The 19,052-nt window shown below is 34.4% G+C and overlaps 1 protein-coding gene across 2 annotated transcripts in view; it reads left to right on the forward strand.

Annotated features, from left to right (window-relative positions):
• Btaf1 (B-TFIID TATA-box binding protein associated factor 1) overlaps nt 1-17,564 on the forward strand; it is a 91,581-nt gene extending 74,017 nt beyond the window's left edge. For both annotated transcript variants that reach the window (XM_076834631.1, XM_076834632.1), the window contains 13 exons: nt 2,849-3,001; nt 3,361-3,482; nt 3,568-3,735; nt 5,199-5,276; nt 5,415-5,544; nt 7,246-7,387; nt 7,475-7,605; nt 9,902-10,027; nt 11,836-11,988; nt 13,384-13,595; nt 14,861-15,020; nt 15,502-15,672; nt 16,887-17,564. In XM_076834631.1, the coding sequence (XP_076690746.1) occupies nt 2,849-3,001; nt 3,361-3,482; nt 3,568-3,735; nt 5,199-5,276; nt 5,415-5,544; nt 7,246-7,387; nt 7,475-7,605; nt 9,902-10,027; nt 11,836-11,988; nt 13,384-13,595; nt 14,861-15,020; nt 15,502-15,672; nt 16,887-17,030 (1,890 nt within the window). In that variant the 3' untranslated portion in view covers nt 17,031-17,564. The remainder of the gene's footprint in view (nt 1-2,848; nt 3,002-3,360; nt 3,483-3,567; nt 3,736-5,198; nt 5,277-5,414; nt 5,545-7,245; nt 7,388-7,474; nt 7,606-9,901; nt 10,028-11,835; nt 11,989-13,383; nt 13,596-14,860; nt 15,021-15,501; nt 15,673-16,886) is intronic.
• The last annotated feature ends 1,488 nt before the right edge of the window (nt 17,565-19,052 follow it).

Here is a 19,052-nt window from a genome sequence, read left to right on the forward strand (position 1 = left end):
TTTGTATATGGTATAAAATAAGGGTCCAGTTTCATTCTTCCACATTTGTACATCCAATTTTCCTAGTACCATCTATTGACGAAACTGTTCTTCCCTCTTGTGTTCTTGGACCCATTGTCAAAGATGGGTCTATAATTTGTTTTTATGCTAGTACCATGCTGTTTTAATTACTACAGCTTTGTAGTTCTCTTTTTACTTACTTATTAACTTACTTACTATTATGGTGCTAGGGATCACATTCAGGGGCTTGCACATTCTAAGCAAGTGCTGTACTACAGAACTATATTCTCAGCCCTCCAGTATATTTTAAATACGGTAGTATGATCCTTCCAACTTTGTTCTTTTTGTTATGCTTTCGCTATTTGGGTTTGCTATTTGGGTTCCATATATTTTAGGATTATTAATTTAGAATTGTTTTTCTGTGTTTTTGAAAAATGCCATTGAATTTTTGAATAGATATTACATAAATCTTGGTTAAATTTAGGGCTTAAGGTTGTAGCTCAGTGGTAGGGCGCTTGCCTAGCTTGTGTGAGGCAGTGGGTTCAATCCTCAACACCACATTAATTAATTAATTGATCATTTAATTAAGCCATATGTCCGTCTACAACTAGAGAAAATTTTTTTGTTTAAATCTTGGTTAAATTTATTCCTAAAATTTTTGTTCTTGTTCTTGACACTGGGGACTGAATCCAGGTACATGCTAGGCAAGTACTTTACCACTGAGTTCCATGCCCCCTTTTTAAAAATTTTTATTTTGAGGCAGGGTCTAGCTAAATTGTCCAGGATGACTTTGAACTTATAATTTTCCTGCCTCCTCCTCTCAAGTAGCCTGGATTTCAAATGTGCACCACTATGCCTGGCCTTAATGTTTGTTTTAATGTTATTATAAATGGAATTCTTGGGCTGAGGTTGTGGCTCAGTGGCAGAGCACTTGCCTCATAAATGTGAGGCACTGGGTTCAGTCGATCCTCAGCACCACATAAAAATAAATGTACAGGGACACAGTATCTTTATTTTGTTTAACTAAAAAAATATTTAAAAAATAAAAAAATAATTTCTTGATTTTTTTTTTTTCTTTCATTGTTACTTTCAGGACCTCTTTACACTTTGAAAATTGAAGTCTCAGAGAGCTTTAGTTTATGATATTTTCTGTAATAGAAGTTGAAACTGGACAATTTTTAACATTTTTGTAAATCTCTTTTATGTTTGCCCTACTAGTAGATAGTTGGAGATATGTTATTTTGGTTGAGGTATTTGAAGAAAGTTCAGTGAGTTAGGTAGTTGGAAAAGGGAGCAATCTTTTGATGGTCTTTTCAAGTAATTGTGGATATATTTTGATCTAAAAGCATACCAAAACTCAAAAAAGAGATAATTTTTAAAAATATTCTGGGTAGTAAGAATCTAAAGTTCTATCAATGAATATTTCATATCTTCTCACATTAAAATCCATTAGTTTAACTTATATTCTGAATGACTCTTTTACTCATACATGTTTTATAACATATTGGTCATTTGGGAAATACTGGTCTCCCACAAGTTGACATGTTTCATCATACAGTTTTAAAAAGATGTTCATTAATATCACCATTGGGAAGTATTGGGAAGCTAATTTCTCTGAAAATCTTGAATTTTATCAGTGTCAACAGGTTATTTCAGTTGTTCTTAGGTTAATTTCTGAGAAAATGTCAACCAAATATTCCAGTCAAATTAACCATGGCTCATCAATCCTTTCAAGTAAAGTGTTGTTCCATCTAAATAATAATAATAATAATAATAATAATAATAATAATAATAATAATAATAATGTATGCTAATGTACATTATGTCTCCATGGGCAAAATTTGTTGACATATAAATTACTGTGTATAAATCCAAGGTTAGCAATCATTAATCTTTAAAAATGTGACAGATTAGCTAATAATTAAATGTTGGATTCATACAAGGTGAATCTATGAACACCACAGAGTACTAAAGACTTTAGATCACTTATTAAAAAAAAAAATGAAAACACAAAACAAGTGGGTAGTTCAAGACACAATTTAAACAATCTCTCATAAGTGCTTTTCGTCAATATATAATACTCTGAGAAGCAGAAGTACTTTATGTGTATTTCACATTTTATCTCACAGAATGTTAAAAAGATGTATTCAAGGATTGAGGTTTGATAACATTAGTCATTTTTACTGCTTTATCAATGTCATTCTTAAGTGAATGGCATTTTTTAAAATGCTAGTGGATAGCTGTAAGGAATACAGTGACTACTAGTATATCTCGGTGCATTCTTAAAACACTATCAATTTCACTCAACAAACTTTATGCAGATGTCAACACAATAAAAAATGCAAATATTGGCTTCTTTTAAAATAAAATAATATTGGAGACCCTAAATTCTGTTCCTAACACTGAAAAAAAAGTCAATTCAAATTATTCTGATAATAACAAAGGTCTTAGGATCCATAGGGGGTCTCTATCACAGGGATCTCTCCAGACCACATTTTGAGATCAAATACCAGATGGCATCACAACAGTAAAATTGAGAAACTCCCAGTTACAACATTTAATTTAAACTACGTAACTTTTTATTTATTTACCTTTTTATCAAGTAATTCATGGTGTGAGAAAATTAAGCCATAGCTGTGTTCTTTAAAATACCTCATGTTTTCTTAGTCTGATTCAAGCAGTTTTAAAACCTATCAAATTCTTTAGACTTGTTTGTCTTTAAGTCTTTAAAACTATACTGTTTATTTTTTTCTGTGTGTTTCTGTTTTGGTAAGACTTATTTGATACTTTTGAGAATGAAAAATTGTGACTAAATAGTTTTAATACATTTTTTAAAAAATTATTTTAGGCAGGCATTCCAGACCCTCCAAACATGTCAGAAGAATTAATCCAGTTGAAAGCAAAAGAGCGACACTTTTTGGAACAATTGTTAGACGGGAAAAAGTTAGAAAATTATAAAATTCCAGTACCAATCAATGCTGAACTAAGAAAATATCAGCAGGTAAGTTTTATACTTATAAATAGAAACAGTTTTTTTTCCTTTCCATTGTACCTTGAAGAATTTTTTAAACTGACCTCATAAAATCTTATGTTTAGTGTCACATACCATTTATTTATCTTTTGCTTATATAAAGATTTTGGGGGACTGGGGTTGTGGCTTAATGGTAGAGTGCTTGCCTAGCATATGTGAGACACTGGGTTCAATTCTCAGCATCACATACAAATAAATGAATAAAATAAAGGTCCATCAACATCTAAAAAAATATTTTAAAAAAGATATTTGGTCTGTGCAAACATGTTTGTTGTAAGAAAAAAATTATCATCTATTCAAATTTATATTTTTTTCCCCTAACTTTATAGGATGGTGTAAACTGGTTAGCATTTCTTAATAAATATAAACTGCATGGAATTCTGTGTGATGACATGGGTTTAGGAAAAACTTTACAGTCCATCTGCATTCTAGCAGGAGATCATTGTCACAGGTAATTTTAAATTTTAGTTTAAGACTTGTAGATTCTAAGAAATATAAACAAGCTGGTAAGTTTGTTGTGTTTTGCTTTTGTAAAGGGCCCAGGAATATGCAAGGTCAAAACTGGCAGAATGTATGCCACTTCCTTCCTTGGTTGTTTGTCCACCAACATTAACAGGTCATTGGGTGGATGAAGTAGGTAAATTTTGCTCCAGAGAATATCTGAATCCGTTGCACTATACTGGACCTCCCACCGAACGAATAAGGTAAATTTCACAACAAAAATATTTTAATTTTTTATGTAGTTTGAAAGAGTAAAACATTTTAAAATAAATTCTAGTTAGCTCTTTTAGTGATAAGATGGAAAATTACTCATTTAAGAAAGGTGTGTATACTTTGGGAAGATATCATCATTGAATCTTATCAAAGCCATTGTACAATCAGCTGGTATTAGAGCGGAGAAGCTATCTGGGAACCAAGTTCATTCTGTATGCTCCTTGAGAAGCCTTGTTGCCATAGTACCTTCTTGCTGCTTCTGTTATATTTTCATTCTTTACCTTCTTCTATAAGAGTTCCCCTTTCCCTTGTTCCTTCCTCTTCCTTCCCTCTCCTCAGATATGCTTTTGGTTCACAGTGATTGCTCTAACCACTCCACTGCCATTACAACATTAGCGTTCTTGTTGCTTTACCCCCTTGCTGTTAACTAGTACACCTCTTTATGCTCCTCGCTACAAATTTTGAAGAATGGAAGTTCATTTATTTCATTTTATCTTTTAAAGCGTGGCTAGTCAAAGGTTGCTGATTAAATCATAGCTTTGGCTGCTTTTCTGTATTAACAGCTTTTCTAGTTTAGAGAGAAAGACTTTAAGGCATAAGGCCTGGGTCCAAGGTCATTCAGTTAATAAGGTGGGTAGAGTGAGGATTTGTACCCAGGCAGTTCAGAAACTTGCACTTTTGAGCAATTCACTCTTAGTTAGAATTCATTGGCAAGTAATAAGAATTCAATTCAAACTAGCTTAAGTGAAAAGGTAAATTCATTCACTATCTTGAATTTTAGGGATGGATTCTTTCTTCAGGCACATCTAGATTACTCTCATTTGCTCTTCCTCCCAATTTATTTTATTGATCTCTACTGGACTTCAGTCTATGGTGGACAAGGTGACCATGGGCAGAACTAGTTAGCTCTTTTGGTGACATTGTCCCAGTTTGGCACCTATAATAAACAGATCTTCCCCCTTCCATCAGCAATATCAATACTACACATGATTGACTGGCCTTTTTTGGATTATATCTCAAAACCAGCCTCTGTGGCTAGAATTTAAAATATTGTGAATTGCTCAAGCTGGTTCTGATGCATCATCTTTTTATTGATTGAGGGAATATGTGATGATAACCCTCTGTATGCCACCCCCACCCACAGGACAACCTGGAATGATAAAGAAATGGTGCTCCCAGAGAATAGATGTTGGCAAATCAAGTTTAAAATGCCCACCACATTTTGAATCAGTCTTCATCTCTTTTTTCATCAAACTCAATAGAGTAACAGGACCACATCATAAGGAGAGTAGTCTTTCAAGTAGCAGGTTCATCTGTAGAGAGTAAGTGAAAGGGCTTAATAAGAATACTGAAGCAGGTTGAAGTACTTTATATCATGATAGCTGTAGTTTCACCATTAAATTTGCACTTAAAACTTTGAAGATTTCCTAATTTTTTTCTTTTTTAAATAAAGGTTACAGCATCAAGTAAAAAGGCATAATCTGATAGTGGCTTCATATGATGTTGTGAGGAATGACATAGATTTTTTTAGGTAAGAATTAATTTTTTTTTTTTTTTTAGAGAAACTTAGTATCAAATTTGAAGAAACTTTGTATTTTTCTGCTTCTGAGATTCTCCTTATAGTTACTTATAGTAAAAGATCTAAAATTTTCTATTTATTCTCCTTTAGAAATATTAAATTTAACTACTGTATTCTTGATGAAGGCCATGTCATCAAAAATGGAAAAACAAAGTTGTCAAAAGCAGTAAAACAACTGACTGCTAATTATAGAATTATTCTTTCTGGAACCCCAATCCAGGTAATTATTTACTGTTCTTCCTATTTTCTTTTTTAAAAACCATTTGACAAGTGGAGAGTAGGCTTGGCAATTGTCAGTGAATTAATGGAAGGACCTATTTAGTTTAATAATTTTCTAATAATTATGTTGTTTTTATAATGATTCAGTTGGAATATAGCAGTATCTGAACAAACCAGGCTTTAAGTCATTTTTAAAATATAATTTTAGGCTATGTAAATACGAGTCTTATGTCCAGAGTATGAAAGAAGTCAGTCAGACTTTACTCCAAACTGATGATTCTCCTTCTGTAGTATAACACTGCAATCTGGTATAATATTGAAAAACTAGAACCAATTGATAAAATGAATCATCATATAGTGAATGTATGAATACCTGATATAAGGAGGCAGTTGAAGGGGAACAATTGTATAAGTTTATCTTGAAAAAGGAAAGGGATGGATATGCAGGTATCTTTGTATACTTTTGAAAGATTCTGTTGTTAGACTTGGTTGCAAATATATTCACGTCTAGCCTGGATAACCAACTCTGGTAGGAAAATCCCCTTGATTATTTTCTAGTCAGTAGGAGAGTGAACACCAAGTGACCCCTGAGATTCCTCTGAACTCTAAAAATTGGTAGTTCTTTATTACTTTGCTTAAATTATTTTTGATAATTATTATAAGGGTAAGTCTTTAGAAATTTATCAATAGTTTTTTTGTTTTGTTTTGTTTTGTTTAGAGTACACTTAAAAGGGAAAAGAAGACTCTTTAGGCTTGAATTATCAGAATTTGTTTTGCTTCAATTTAAAGTCATATAAAAATATCACAGTGGGGCTGGTGATGTGGCTCAGTGGTAAAGTGCTTGCCTTGGCATGCATGAGGCCCTAGGTTCAAATCCCCAAGCACATAGACACCAAAAAAGAAAAAAAAAAAAAAATCACAGTAGCTTTAAATAGATAATTGCTTTTTTACTTGGTTCGGACATCAAAAGAAGTTGTTGGGGTTTTGTCTAGTTAAAGGCCCTCTTTCTTTTCTCTTCTCCATTCGAACAGTTTTACTCTGCTGTCAGGTGGGTTTCTGCACTGTAGAGCCTGAGTGGGATTAGAAGGGTGAGCATATGGGAGAGCAGAATAGCATAGGGACCTGAAAAAGATATGGTGACCCAGAAGCCCTTTCTGGAAGAGGGAGTTAAGGGAATGGGCACCATAGGATCCACATATATTGGGAAAACATCCAAAATGGTAAAGTGCTGATTCCCACCCAACAGCCTAATGATTTGGAAGGAACTTATTAGGCCTTTGCCCCACAACCCATAAATTCTGGGTGGACTTGACCTTATAATTAAACTGTTATAGGTTTTCTTTGTTGAAGACATGGTGTTTGTGGCCAAGTTCCTTAAATCTTGCTGTTAATTTGGGTATCAAAGATAAATAGAATCAAAAACTTTCTGCTCTTCTATTTACTGCTTCATAGATGCTAGCAGTATGGTATAAACACCATGGACCTAGTCTCATTCTGATGGAGGAGACTAGATTTCCCTCAAATAGGATGGAATATTTTCTCCAAGGATACTATTCTGAAAATAGACCTACACCATACACCTAAGAATGTGATTATCTCCCATTTGTGTCGTCATAATGGGCTTCCAATAACGTTCTATTTCTTAAGTATAAGGAAATGATCCCAGTACAAAATATAATTGGTATTCCTTTTTTATGTTAAGAACAATGTTTTGGAGCTGTGGTCGTTGTTCGATTTCCTCATGCCAGGATTTTTGGGTACTGAACGCCAATTTGCTGCTCGATACGGGAAACCTATATTAGCAAGTAGAGATGCTCGAAGTTCCAGTCGAGAACAAGAAGCAGGTATGAAAGAGATCTAATTATAGAGCCTGTGTTAGTGAATGTAGTTCATTCCCAACTTTTAAAAACTCATTTTCTTATTATTAACAGGTGTTCTTGCGATGGATGCACTGCACCGCCAAGTCCTGCCATTTCTTTTGAGAAGAATGAAAGAAGATGTTTTGCAGGATCTTCCACCTAAAATTATTCAAGATTATTATTGCACTCTTAGTCCTCTCCAGGTTAGGAATCTGGTGATTGTAGTTGTTAGTGCTATCTTTATTAGCAGAATGTCTTATAAACTATAAAATAGTTTATACAATATAGCTTTGACTTTCCTAGCTTTTAGGAATATTTTGTGTCAAACAGATATAAATAAGGCCTAACTGAATCTGTTTAATGATGTGAATATGGGTTTAGATATGTGCACTTAGAATTCAGCATTAGATCAAAATCCAGTATCACAGTTGTATTCTTAAATGTCTAGTTAATTGGAAAGATTGCAAAGTTAAATTGATGAAGAAATATAGTAGTCTCTTCTTATCCATGGAGGATACATATCATTCTAAGACTACCTATGGATACCTGAAATCACAAATAGTACTGAAACCTGTGTATACCATGTTTTATTCTTATTATAGATCTGAGCAACCTCAGCATGATTTCTTTTTCTTTCTTCATAAGAGCTTTCACCTTTTTCATTTAAAGATATGGCTTCTTTTTGGCATTTCCAGTTTGCCAGCATTGCTCTTCTAGTGCTCTGAGGCCATTATTAAGTTAAATAAGTTTTATTGGAACACAGACTCTGTGATGCCATGGCACTTGATCTGATAAAGGAGAAATAACTGAGTGAGTCATGGGCAGGTAGAGTTTATGCTCAACAACATGGTAATTCACATTCCTACCAGGACACATTGGGATGGTGCAAGGTTTCATCACACTACTTAGAATAGCACATGTTTTAAAACATTTATTGTTTCTGGAATTTTCCCATTTAATATTTTCAGACATGAATAATTGAAAAAAACAGAAAGCAAAACCATGGATTTGGGGTGGCTACTGTAAACCAATGTTTATTAGGGTCAAAAAAATCTGCTTATGAATATAGTATGTCATCCTCCCAATAGCATTATAGTTATTGTTAATCCCCATTTTGCAAGCAAGGAAAGCAAAGCTCAAGAAAATTAAGCAAATTACCTGTAATCATAGAGCCAAAGTACATCAGGGCTGAGTTTCAAACTTTAATCAGTGGAACTTCATCCTCTTTGAAGTATTAAACATTTCCCATAAATTGGCCAAATTAAATTTGTTTTCTGCATGGTTCTGATTTTTTTCAGAAGACTTTATTATGAACCTTTTCTTATACTTTTCTAAGGATGTAAATGGGAACTGTCACTTGACTTAGTAGGATATAGCTTCTAAGTCAGAATTTTTTGTTTGATGTATACTTGAGTATTTGATATACATTCAATCTGATCAGTATTAGGAGTTAATTTAGTATTGTCAAATGAATGGAAGCTACATGTACACAACAGAAATTTACTCCCCACCCTCACCCCCCAATGTATTAGCTAGTATTGATAAATTTGACTTGCATTTAGTGGGCAAGGTACTAATCTGAAAGCTAATAGATCTCTGATTCTTTTGTACCTCATCTCTCTGGTCTTCCATTCCTTCATTTCCAAAACTTGGGCTAATTACAGTTGTGCAGTTTTATAAAAAGATGCCCTTTCAAAGAAATATCTCTGGTGATATACTGGTGATGATGCTATAACATAGGTATATAACACATTTGGAAGAAGAGAGCTCCAGAGGGAAGTGACATTTTGACTTTGTTTAGCGTTCACAGGTTTTCGTTCTCTGATTTCTGTTCCTTAGCCCTCTAGATTTTATTCCCCTTACAAACTGTGTAAGGACTACAAATGAGACATTTGAACTGGTTCTTGTAATGAGTAGGGGTTTTCTAAGAAAAAAGGTAATATAGGCAAGATGGTATAACTTAAGATACAGAAATAAACTTTTGTGGTATGTGAAATGGAATATGTATACTTTTTCCGTCTTAAAGGCATTACAATACTTACGTAAACTGTGCAACAGTTTTTACATTATTTTAGTATGTACAATGCAGGATCCCAGACCCCAAGGTAATGCTTTAAACTTGATAGGAGTTCCCTTTCTAGGTTAGTGGTAACATTCTTTTAAATTTTTGTCTCTTGAAATCATTTATAGAGTTTCACATAACTTCATTTAAGGCAGACTTTTTCCATTTGGTTGGAAGGGTTCAGGTTCTCTTTTATTAGTGTTTATTTTTCTGAACAGTAGGAAAACTGAAATAGGACTATTTTGACTAGTATTTTTAATACTTTTGCAACCAAACTTCATGTGCTATACTTTTTTCCAAATGTAAATTTAAAAGAATTTACCAAGATGCAGTAGATAATCTATAATATCAGTAGTGAATTGTAGATAATAATTTTTTTTGTAACTTAATGATGCCTGACTATATACTTCACTGTTTTCATGGGGGCAATCTTACAGGTTCAGCTCTATGAAGATTTCGCCAAGTCTCGTGCCAAGTGTGATGTTGATGAAACAGTTTCTTCAGCTGCACTTTCTGAAGAAACTGAAAAACCAAAGCTTAAAGCTACAGGCCATGTATTCCAGGTATAGATTATAGTCTACTTTTTTTTTTTTTTAATGTTAAAGAATGTTTTTTAATGGTGCAATTTTTATATGGAACACTGAAATATGAGTTTATTTCATACTTTTTCAGTATTGCATATGAATCAAAATAGGTCAAAGTACCTGTTTAACATTAATTAGAAAATATTAAATATACAAAATGCAGTATATGTTTGTATATTGCACACAAAGAAGGGTTTTAGACTCAAGAATCTTTTCCGCCAGGTACCATGGCACAAGCCTGTAATCCCAGCAGCTGGGAAGGCTAAGGCAGGAGGATCATGAGTTTAAAGCCAGTATCACCAAATTAGCGAAGTGCTAAACAACTTAGAGCATGTCTCTAAATTATGTACAAAAAAGGGCTGGGGATGTAGCTCGGTGGTTAAGTTCCCCTGAGTTTAATCCCCGGTACCAAAAAGAAAAAAAAAATCTTTCCCATTCTAAAACTACTACATGGCAGTAACTTTTCTATGCTCTAGAATTAAGTAAAACAATAGACAGTGGGCTGGAGGTGTACATCAGTGGTAAAGTGCTTGCCTAGCACTTAGTATGTATGAGCACCTGGATTTGATTCCTAGCCACTTGGGGGGGAAAAAAAACAGTGGAGAAAATAGACTCTCCCTTGTAGAGATGGCAAAATACATATTATTTAAGAAAAAATTTAAAAATAAGGCAAGAGAGTGGAATTATAGACAGGAGTTTAGAGTAGGTTGTGGTTTTTAATTAGAGGGGTTAGGGACTTCCTCACTGAGAAAGTGGCATTCAGGGAAAATTAAAGCATGCATAGGTTGAGGGGAAGTGATTCTAGGCAGAAGATACAGAAGCCCTGAGACAGAACATGTCTTGTGTGCTTGACAGGTTAGTAAATGAAAAGAAAGTGGCAAGTGTCAACTCACTTTTTCTTTTCCTCTTGAAATATTCCACCATAGAAAATTAATTGTGGTAGCATTTTTTTTTAAATTTTTAGATGTTGATGGACCTTTATTTTGTTCATTTATTTGTATATGGTGCTGAGAATCGAACCCAGTGCCTCACATGCTAGGCAAGCTCTCTGCCACTGAGCCACAACCCCAGCCCCTGTGGTACCATTTTTTTTTTAAACAGAGGAGAGAGGGAAGAGGTGGTTATGAAGACTTAATGCCTCTCCCACACAATTTTTATCATAGTGCTCAGTGACGTTGAGCCTTGTCAGTAGAGCTTACTAATACAAAACTGTGTGCCAAAGGTGAGACTAAAATCATAAACCAAGTGAAAGGCAGAAGAAAAAGAATGTGGTTGAATTAGAGAAGAAACCCTATGGTATTTGTTTCTCAGACACCTGCCTTCACCTCCCTGCGCCACCCCCCCACCCCATCTACTGAATTAGAATGTTGCCTAGTTAGTCTAGGGAGAGACTGCAGATTTGTAAGATCCTCAAGAAAATTTATACTCACAAAAGTTTGAGAAATCCTTCTTTAGGAAATGAATATTGGTTCTAGAAACATCTGTATACATTATCAGGCACTTTGAGTGGGAAAGGGTTTTAAAGGAGCTGATGAATAAGACATTCTCTTTGCCATAAGAAGCTCATTGTTTAGTTGGGAGGCAGATATAAACAATACAATGTTTTACATTCTTAGAAATATACAAACTATGTAAAGACTATAAATGAGACATTTGAACTGGTTCCTGTAATGAGTAGGGGTTTTCCAAGAAAGAAGGTAATATAGACAAGATGATATAACTTAAGATACAGAAATAAACTTTTGTGGTATGTGAAATAGAACATGTATACTTTTTCCCTCCTAAAGGCATTACAATACTTACGTAAATTGTGCAACCATCCAGCATTAGTTTTAACACCCCAACATCCAGAGTTCAAGAGCACTACTGAAAAACTGGCAATCCAGAATTCTTCTCTTCATGATATTCAACATGCGCCTAAACTCTCAGCTTTGAAACAGGTATGTATGTCTTTTAATGGTAAGATATGTTCCTGATGTTTAACACTAGGTAAATTTGCTTTTCCAAAATACATAAATAATGCATAGATATACATTTGGCTTGTTAATTTTTTGATATAGCCCTTTTAAAAAATAGAATGCAGTTCTCTGGCATTAATTACATTCATAGGTGGTGGTGATGATTGTATAACACTATTTCCAAAAACTTTCCATCACCCAAAAACTCTGCCCATCGTTTTCCCTTTTTCTAGCACCATGCAATCTTCAAACCATTTTTGTCCCATCATCCCAGATGTGGGAAACCTATCAGAATTTTAAATTGAGGGCCAGGGATGTAACTCAGTGGTAGAGTGCTTAACTAGCATGCATGAGGCCCTGGGTTGATCCCCAGAACTTGGGGGGAGGGCGAGGGGAGCAACAAATATATCACTTATAGTCACTTTGAAATGTTTTTAGAATTCTTATCTCTTGAGAAAAGTAATTGGTATATGATTAGAACATTTGAAAATATTTTTATATATATATATATATATATATATAAAGGTTATAAAGCTCTAAATTATGATTTCCAACTTATTTTAATGCACCTGTGTCAATTTAATTGAAATATTTACAGAATTGACACTTCAATTATTTCTGCCTTTTGGCTATTATGAAAAATATTATAGTGGGTTGGGGATGTGGCTCAAGCGGTAGCGCGCTCGCCTGGCATGCGTGCAGCCCGGGTTCGATCCTCAGCACCACATACAAAAACAAAGATGTCATGTCTGCCGAAAACTAAAAAATAAATATTAAAAAATTCTCTCTCTCTCAAAAATAAATAATAAATAAAAAATCCAAAACTGAAACATTAAAAAAAAAAAAAGAAAGAAAAATATTATAGTGAACATTGCCTTATAACTATCTTGTATGCACTGCAAGTAACAGTGAATGACTGAATGACTTAGGGTATAGGAGATAAAAAGATCTGTGGCAGTATGTCTCCTGCTGTTAAAGGGGAAACCAGGTGATCTAGCTAGATGCTTTTGGTTCTCTCCAGTGTAGTTGCTCCATTGTGCAGTCTTCACACTTTTTTCTTTCATGATCTTTTATGAATCATTTTGCCTGGGTCATCTGCTTTGTCATTACTTTCAGTAAACACTTATTGAGGCTCCAATGAGCCTCAAAGAACTAAGGAGAAGGCCCTGTTAGATGTGACCTCCTGAAGAGGTGACCAAAGAACTCTGAAGTCTGAGCACTTAAAAAGTAATTCCCAAGGCTAAAGGGTGACAGGTTATAGCCCAGAGAACTAATCTCTTTCCAGATTTACCCTTTGCTTGCCATAGAGAAAAATACTTGTGACAGTGAGAATTGTTATCTACTTTAATTGAATACCTAATAATTTCTTTTTCCAAGTTGCTCTTGGACTGTGGTTTGGGAAATGGCAGTACTTCAGAGAGTGGCACAGAGTCTGTTGTGGCCCAGCACAGGATACTGATCTTCTGTCAGCTTAAAAGTATGCTTGATATAGTAGAACATGATCTGCTGAAACCTCACCTGCCCTCTGTCACTTATTTGAGATTAGATGGCAGCATACCTCCTGGTCAGAGGCATTCCATTGTTTCCCGGTAAGTGGCTCCCAAAACTCTGTTATTATAAATCACGTATAGTAAATGCATTATTACATATTTGGAAGTTTGCCTTGTGAGGTATTTTCATTGGCTAAATGTCTGGGAATGTTTTTCCAATTATATAATCGAACCCAAATAAATCCTTTTTAAATACAAAAATATAGAAATACAGCAGTTCAATAAATGAAAAAGTATATTAATAAAGCACTCTGAAAAGCATGCAAGAAATTTAAGAAAACTACTTTCTCCTTTACATTTTTGGGAATTTAGGTGGGAGGAAGCAAAAAAGTGACTTAGCTAAATTATCTGTTCTGATTCCTCTTGAAAGTTGGCCTATCCAGGAAGCAGAATTGGCGTGGTCTGCTTCAAACATCTCAGTGATTGCCTTTTTTAAAGTGCAAATTCCTAGGTTCTGTCCCAAGCCTGCTGACTTTGGGCATTTTTAACAAGTCTAAAAGATTGTTAGGCACAATACAGTTAGAGACCCACGAGGGAGTTTTGGAGGCAGACAGACCCAGGTTTGACTCCTGATTATACTAACTATTTAAACAGTGTTTCCAGTCCCTCTAAAATAGGAATAATGGCAATACCCTTATAGATCTGTATCGTATTAATAATGTTAATAAATTTGAAAGCTCATTGCTTGCTCATAATAAGAATGTAATGGTGGCTTGGTAATTGTTACTTTTAAATTTAGTGATATTAGATTCCTGGAAACTACTAGATGTCCTTTATCAATATCTTCTAGAACTAGTAAAATAGTAACAACCTCCCAAAGTCTTATCTTCTACCCTCCCTGAATGATATAATCTATTCCCCACATTTCTGTTCCAGGTTTTATTTTAATTATATTTAGTGTTGTACTTTTACAACTTAGTCTTTATCTTTTATAAAATATAGTTTAGTTGGCCTTATTATATCTGTTTATGAAATTTCTGACAGTATAGAATGGACTAAAGATGTTATATATATTAAAAGAGGATATTTTCAGGGCTGGAGTTGTGGCTCAGTAGCAGAGTGCTTGCTTGCCTTACAAATATGAGGCATTGGGTTCGAGCCTCAGCATCACCCAAAAATATTGTATCCATCTATAACTAAACAATTTTAAAAAGAGGATATTTTCATCTTAGGTCCTAGAAATATCCCTGTGTTTTTAAAGCATTGTTTTCATCTGTGCTCTTTAATTTTTATTAAACCGTTTCTGTGATAAGAGCCCTAGTAAGAAAGGTACTAATTTTATTTTTTGATATCTGTACTTTTAGGTTTAACAATGATCCATCCATAGATGTTCTCTTACTTACGACTCATGTTGGTGGCCTGGGGCTTAACTTGACGGGCGCTGACACAGTGGTATTTGTGGAACATGACTGGAATCCCATGCGAGATCTACAAGCTATGGACCGGGCCCATCGCATTGGGCAGGTAAAAGTTAGCTTTCACATAAACATGTGTTACCTGGTCCCCTTGGGAAAATACCCCACCACTACCACCCCTGCCACCTCCCCACCAGGTTCAGGCTCTTACTCTGATGTTAACAAGTTGTAGTCTTTGATAGTCGCTAAACTTGTCTGTAGTATCATTTCCTTATGTATTAAATGAGGTGCTTGGGGCTAAGAAAACCTGGGTCACTGTCCTTCCCTAATATTTTATGGTTTTTACATACATTGAACTCATGCAGCCAGACAAAAAAATCCAGTTCTAATTAGCATAAAAGAAAGTACTTAGTACATGTGCATATATGAATGTATAGCAATAAACCCCATCATTATGGACAACTATAATGCCCCAATAAAAAAATAATGGGAAGAAAAAGACAGAAGTGCTTAAGATTAGTCCCCTGACTTGGTAAACCTTAGAATTTATCAATGTGTGCTACAGTTGCTTAATTGTTTTTCTCATTCAGAAACGTGTGGTTAATGTTTACCGATTAATAACCAGAGGAACATTGGAAGAGAAAATAATGGGTTTGCAGAAATTCAAGATGAACATAGCTAATACCGTTATTAGCCAAGAGAATTCTAGTTTGCAGAGTATGGGAACTGATCAACTTCTTGATCTCTTTACTCTTGATAAGGTAGGAAACTTACACAATTTATTTTGTGTTTAATGTATTCACAGGCTTCCTGGTTGTGAGGATAAAGATATATATATATATGCAGTTAGGATACCTAAAGTAGATTCTCAATAAATAGTAGTCATTATTTTTATAGTAGATGATAGAATCAATACATCAGATAATAGTCCACAATCAAAAAAGGTGCACCAGCTGGAAATACTAGTCTCAGGATACAAAACTGATAGTATTGAATTTAAAAACCTTCAGAGCCGGGCATAGTGGTGCACACCTTAATCCCAGTGGCTCGGGAGGCTGAGATAGGAGGATCTAAAAAAGCCAGCCTCAGCAACAGCAAGGCGCTAAGCAACTGGGTGAGACCTTGTTCTAAATACAAAATAGGGCTGGAGATGTGGCTCGGTGGTCAATTGTCCCTGAGTACAATTCCCAGTATCAATAAACAAAAACAAAAAAACCTTCACAGGTTCAGAAAATCAGCTGCATACTCAATATAATTTGTGGTTAGAAGTGACCTTTTATAAAGATGAAATTAAACTATAATAGCAGAATTATAGCATCCAAGCCTGAGAATATTCTGTATGTTAAACCACATGTCATTCTGGGTGCTACGTTTTAGTGGTAACAAATTAGTTCCTGATGGTCAGAATGGAGGAAAGCTCTTGAGTCATATCCTAGGAGTAAAGTTGAAAGAATGAGGGATATTTAACCTCAAGATACATGTATATCTATCTTCAAATAGTTCTTACTCTGTTTAAAAAAATTATTCACAAAGTGGAACTAGCCTCGGATATTCCAGGGAAATGAGCTATTGCCATAAAGGCTACTTTGGAGACAATTGGAAGAATTTACAAATGGACTATATATTAGAACATTTAGTCTAGCACTGTTAAAACTCCTTCATCTAATTTTGTTATATTAGAGAATATCCTTGTTTCAGGAATATATGTGGATTCCTATCTAAAGATAAAGGGCAAGGAAAAAACTGGTGTTTAACTATGGATCTGACTAATACAGATAAGGGGCTGGGATCGGGGAGGATGACAAAATAAACAAAATTACTATACAATTCTTGATAATGCCGTTTCAAAATTTCTTCCTAAGTACAGACTAAAAAATGATAAAATTACTAGACCTGTGGGAAAATTGAATGGGCTACCTTTTGAAGTCATGTCTGAATAATGTTTCATTTTATGTTTCTGCCAATTTTTCTTAAGGATGGCAAAGCAGAAAAGGCTGATACCTCAACTTCTGGAAAAGCAAGTATGAAATCAATTCTTGAAAACCTGAGTGATCTTTGGGATCAAGAGCAATATGATTCAGAATACAGCCTTGAAAATTTTATGCATTCTCTTAAATAACTATCAAATATTGTAAATGCAATTGCTGCTAGTTCAGTTACATTTCTGCTGATATTCAGCAAAATTTCTAAGTTTATGGTGAACTTATTTTAACTCAATGTGTAAATAAATCTGAAGAATATCCAGCATAATGCTGGCTCTTGTTTCACTGGGGGGAACAAGTTATTCTCAAAATATTTGCACTGTATTAAATTTAAATGTTAATGTGAAACCGTTTAAATTTTACATGCTGAATAGCTGCAGAGCAGAGGAACCAAACCAGGTTTACATGTGCTACTGGGAGGTGTTCTTATAGGGCACAAGCCTCCTCTTTCTAAACAGTCACTTTGTACAGGATGATATCCATGAGTACTTTCGTGTTCATGTACATTTTTCCTTTTACATAGAACTTGTTTTTATAACTGATTAAAGAATAGGGCTTTTTTGTACAAAAGCCTCAATGAGCCATAATTATAAGAATATAAAAATAAAGACTATAATGTTAGTCAATCTTGGAACATGAAAATGTTAGACAATGAATTAAACCAGGCCCTTGGTGAATTGGTGAAAACCTTTATATATTTAATGCAGATGCATAGTGTTTTTCAAGTCTTTAACATCATTTTGTCAACTTTTAAAATATAACTATTCTAAATGCAGGTACTGGTATATTTTAAGGCTACCATAACATCCTATTAAGAGGGTGTGTTTTGTTTTTTTAATTTATCTAATGGCTAGGGTATAGCCAGATTCAAAGAACATATGTACTCAATAGGTTTCAATCATATATATTATATATATATATATATATATATAATATATATTTTGTAACTATGAACATATACAGTTTTCCGAAAGTAGATTTTACACTGTTTAAAATTCCAAAACCTATGGTGAAAAGACTGTTCATTATAATAATGCATGACAGAAGCAGCAAAGGGAGAGATACTTTCTTTATATACACAAACATACTCATATCTATATGCATAAATGTATCTATTCTGCACCCAAAAGGTGCATGGTTTTGGCACTAAAATCATGTAGTTATACTGGGCAGCAATAATTGGGCATGAAGCTGATTGTGTATAAGAGTGAGCTCAATGGTGAGGGTGGGTATATGTATATAGATATGCATGTATGTATATAAATTCCACACATAAATTAATACATGCCTCTGTGTATACACATGTATGGGATATATTTGTGTGTGTGTATTTATACACACACACACACACACACACACACACACACATATATAGGTAATAAACATCCCCAAGGTTTGTGGCTGGCCATACATTTAGGCATCAGTTTAAAAACCATCAGACCTCAGCTGTACAGTAACAAGTGTTTTGTTTAAAATTATTAAAAGTTATACTGTTCTGCAGCACTTAGACATGGACATCTGTCACATTTCAGTAGCTTTGGCAAACATACTGTAACATTAAACCTAGCATTCCACAAGAGAATAAATATAAGATTGAAATTGTAAAATATATGCAATTGTGTGTTATTTGTAGGAATGATCATAAAAATAATTAATTCAGATCCACAGATTTATTTTATTTGTGGCGGGGGGGATACTGGGGATTGAATTCAGGGGCACTCAACCACTGAGCCACACCCCCAGCCCTATTTAATATTTTATTTAGAGACAGGGTCTCACTGAGTTGCTCAGCACCTCACCATTGCTGAGGCTGGCCTTGAAATCGTGATCCTCCTGTGTTAGCCTCCTAAGCTTCTGGGATTACAGGCGTGCACCACCACACTAGGCAGTCAAGATCCACAGATTTTTTTAAAAGCTCGACACTATCTTCATTATTTGGGGATTCATATTCAAAATTAGAAGACCAAAAAGAAACTTGTGACTTTATTTCAAATATCCTGTGTACGTGAGTTAAAACTTTGTTAATGACTTATTGGCTATTTCCGTAAACCAGCTATTTAACATAGAAAATATCAATTGCTATGATCTAAGAATATGCAAGGAGCAATATCATTAAAGAGATAGTATAAGGGACATAAGAATTCACACAGAATTAGTTT

Source organism: Callospermophilus lateralis, chromosome 15 (genome assembly GCF_048772815.1).
Source record: "Callospermophilus lateralis isolate mCalLat2 chromosome 15, mCalLat2.hap1, whole genome shotgun sequence".
Taxonomy (NCBI): domain Eukaryota; kingdom Metazoa; phylum Chordata; class Mammalia; order Rodentia; family Sciuridae; genus Callospermophilus; species Callospermophilus lateralis.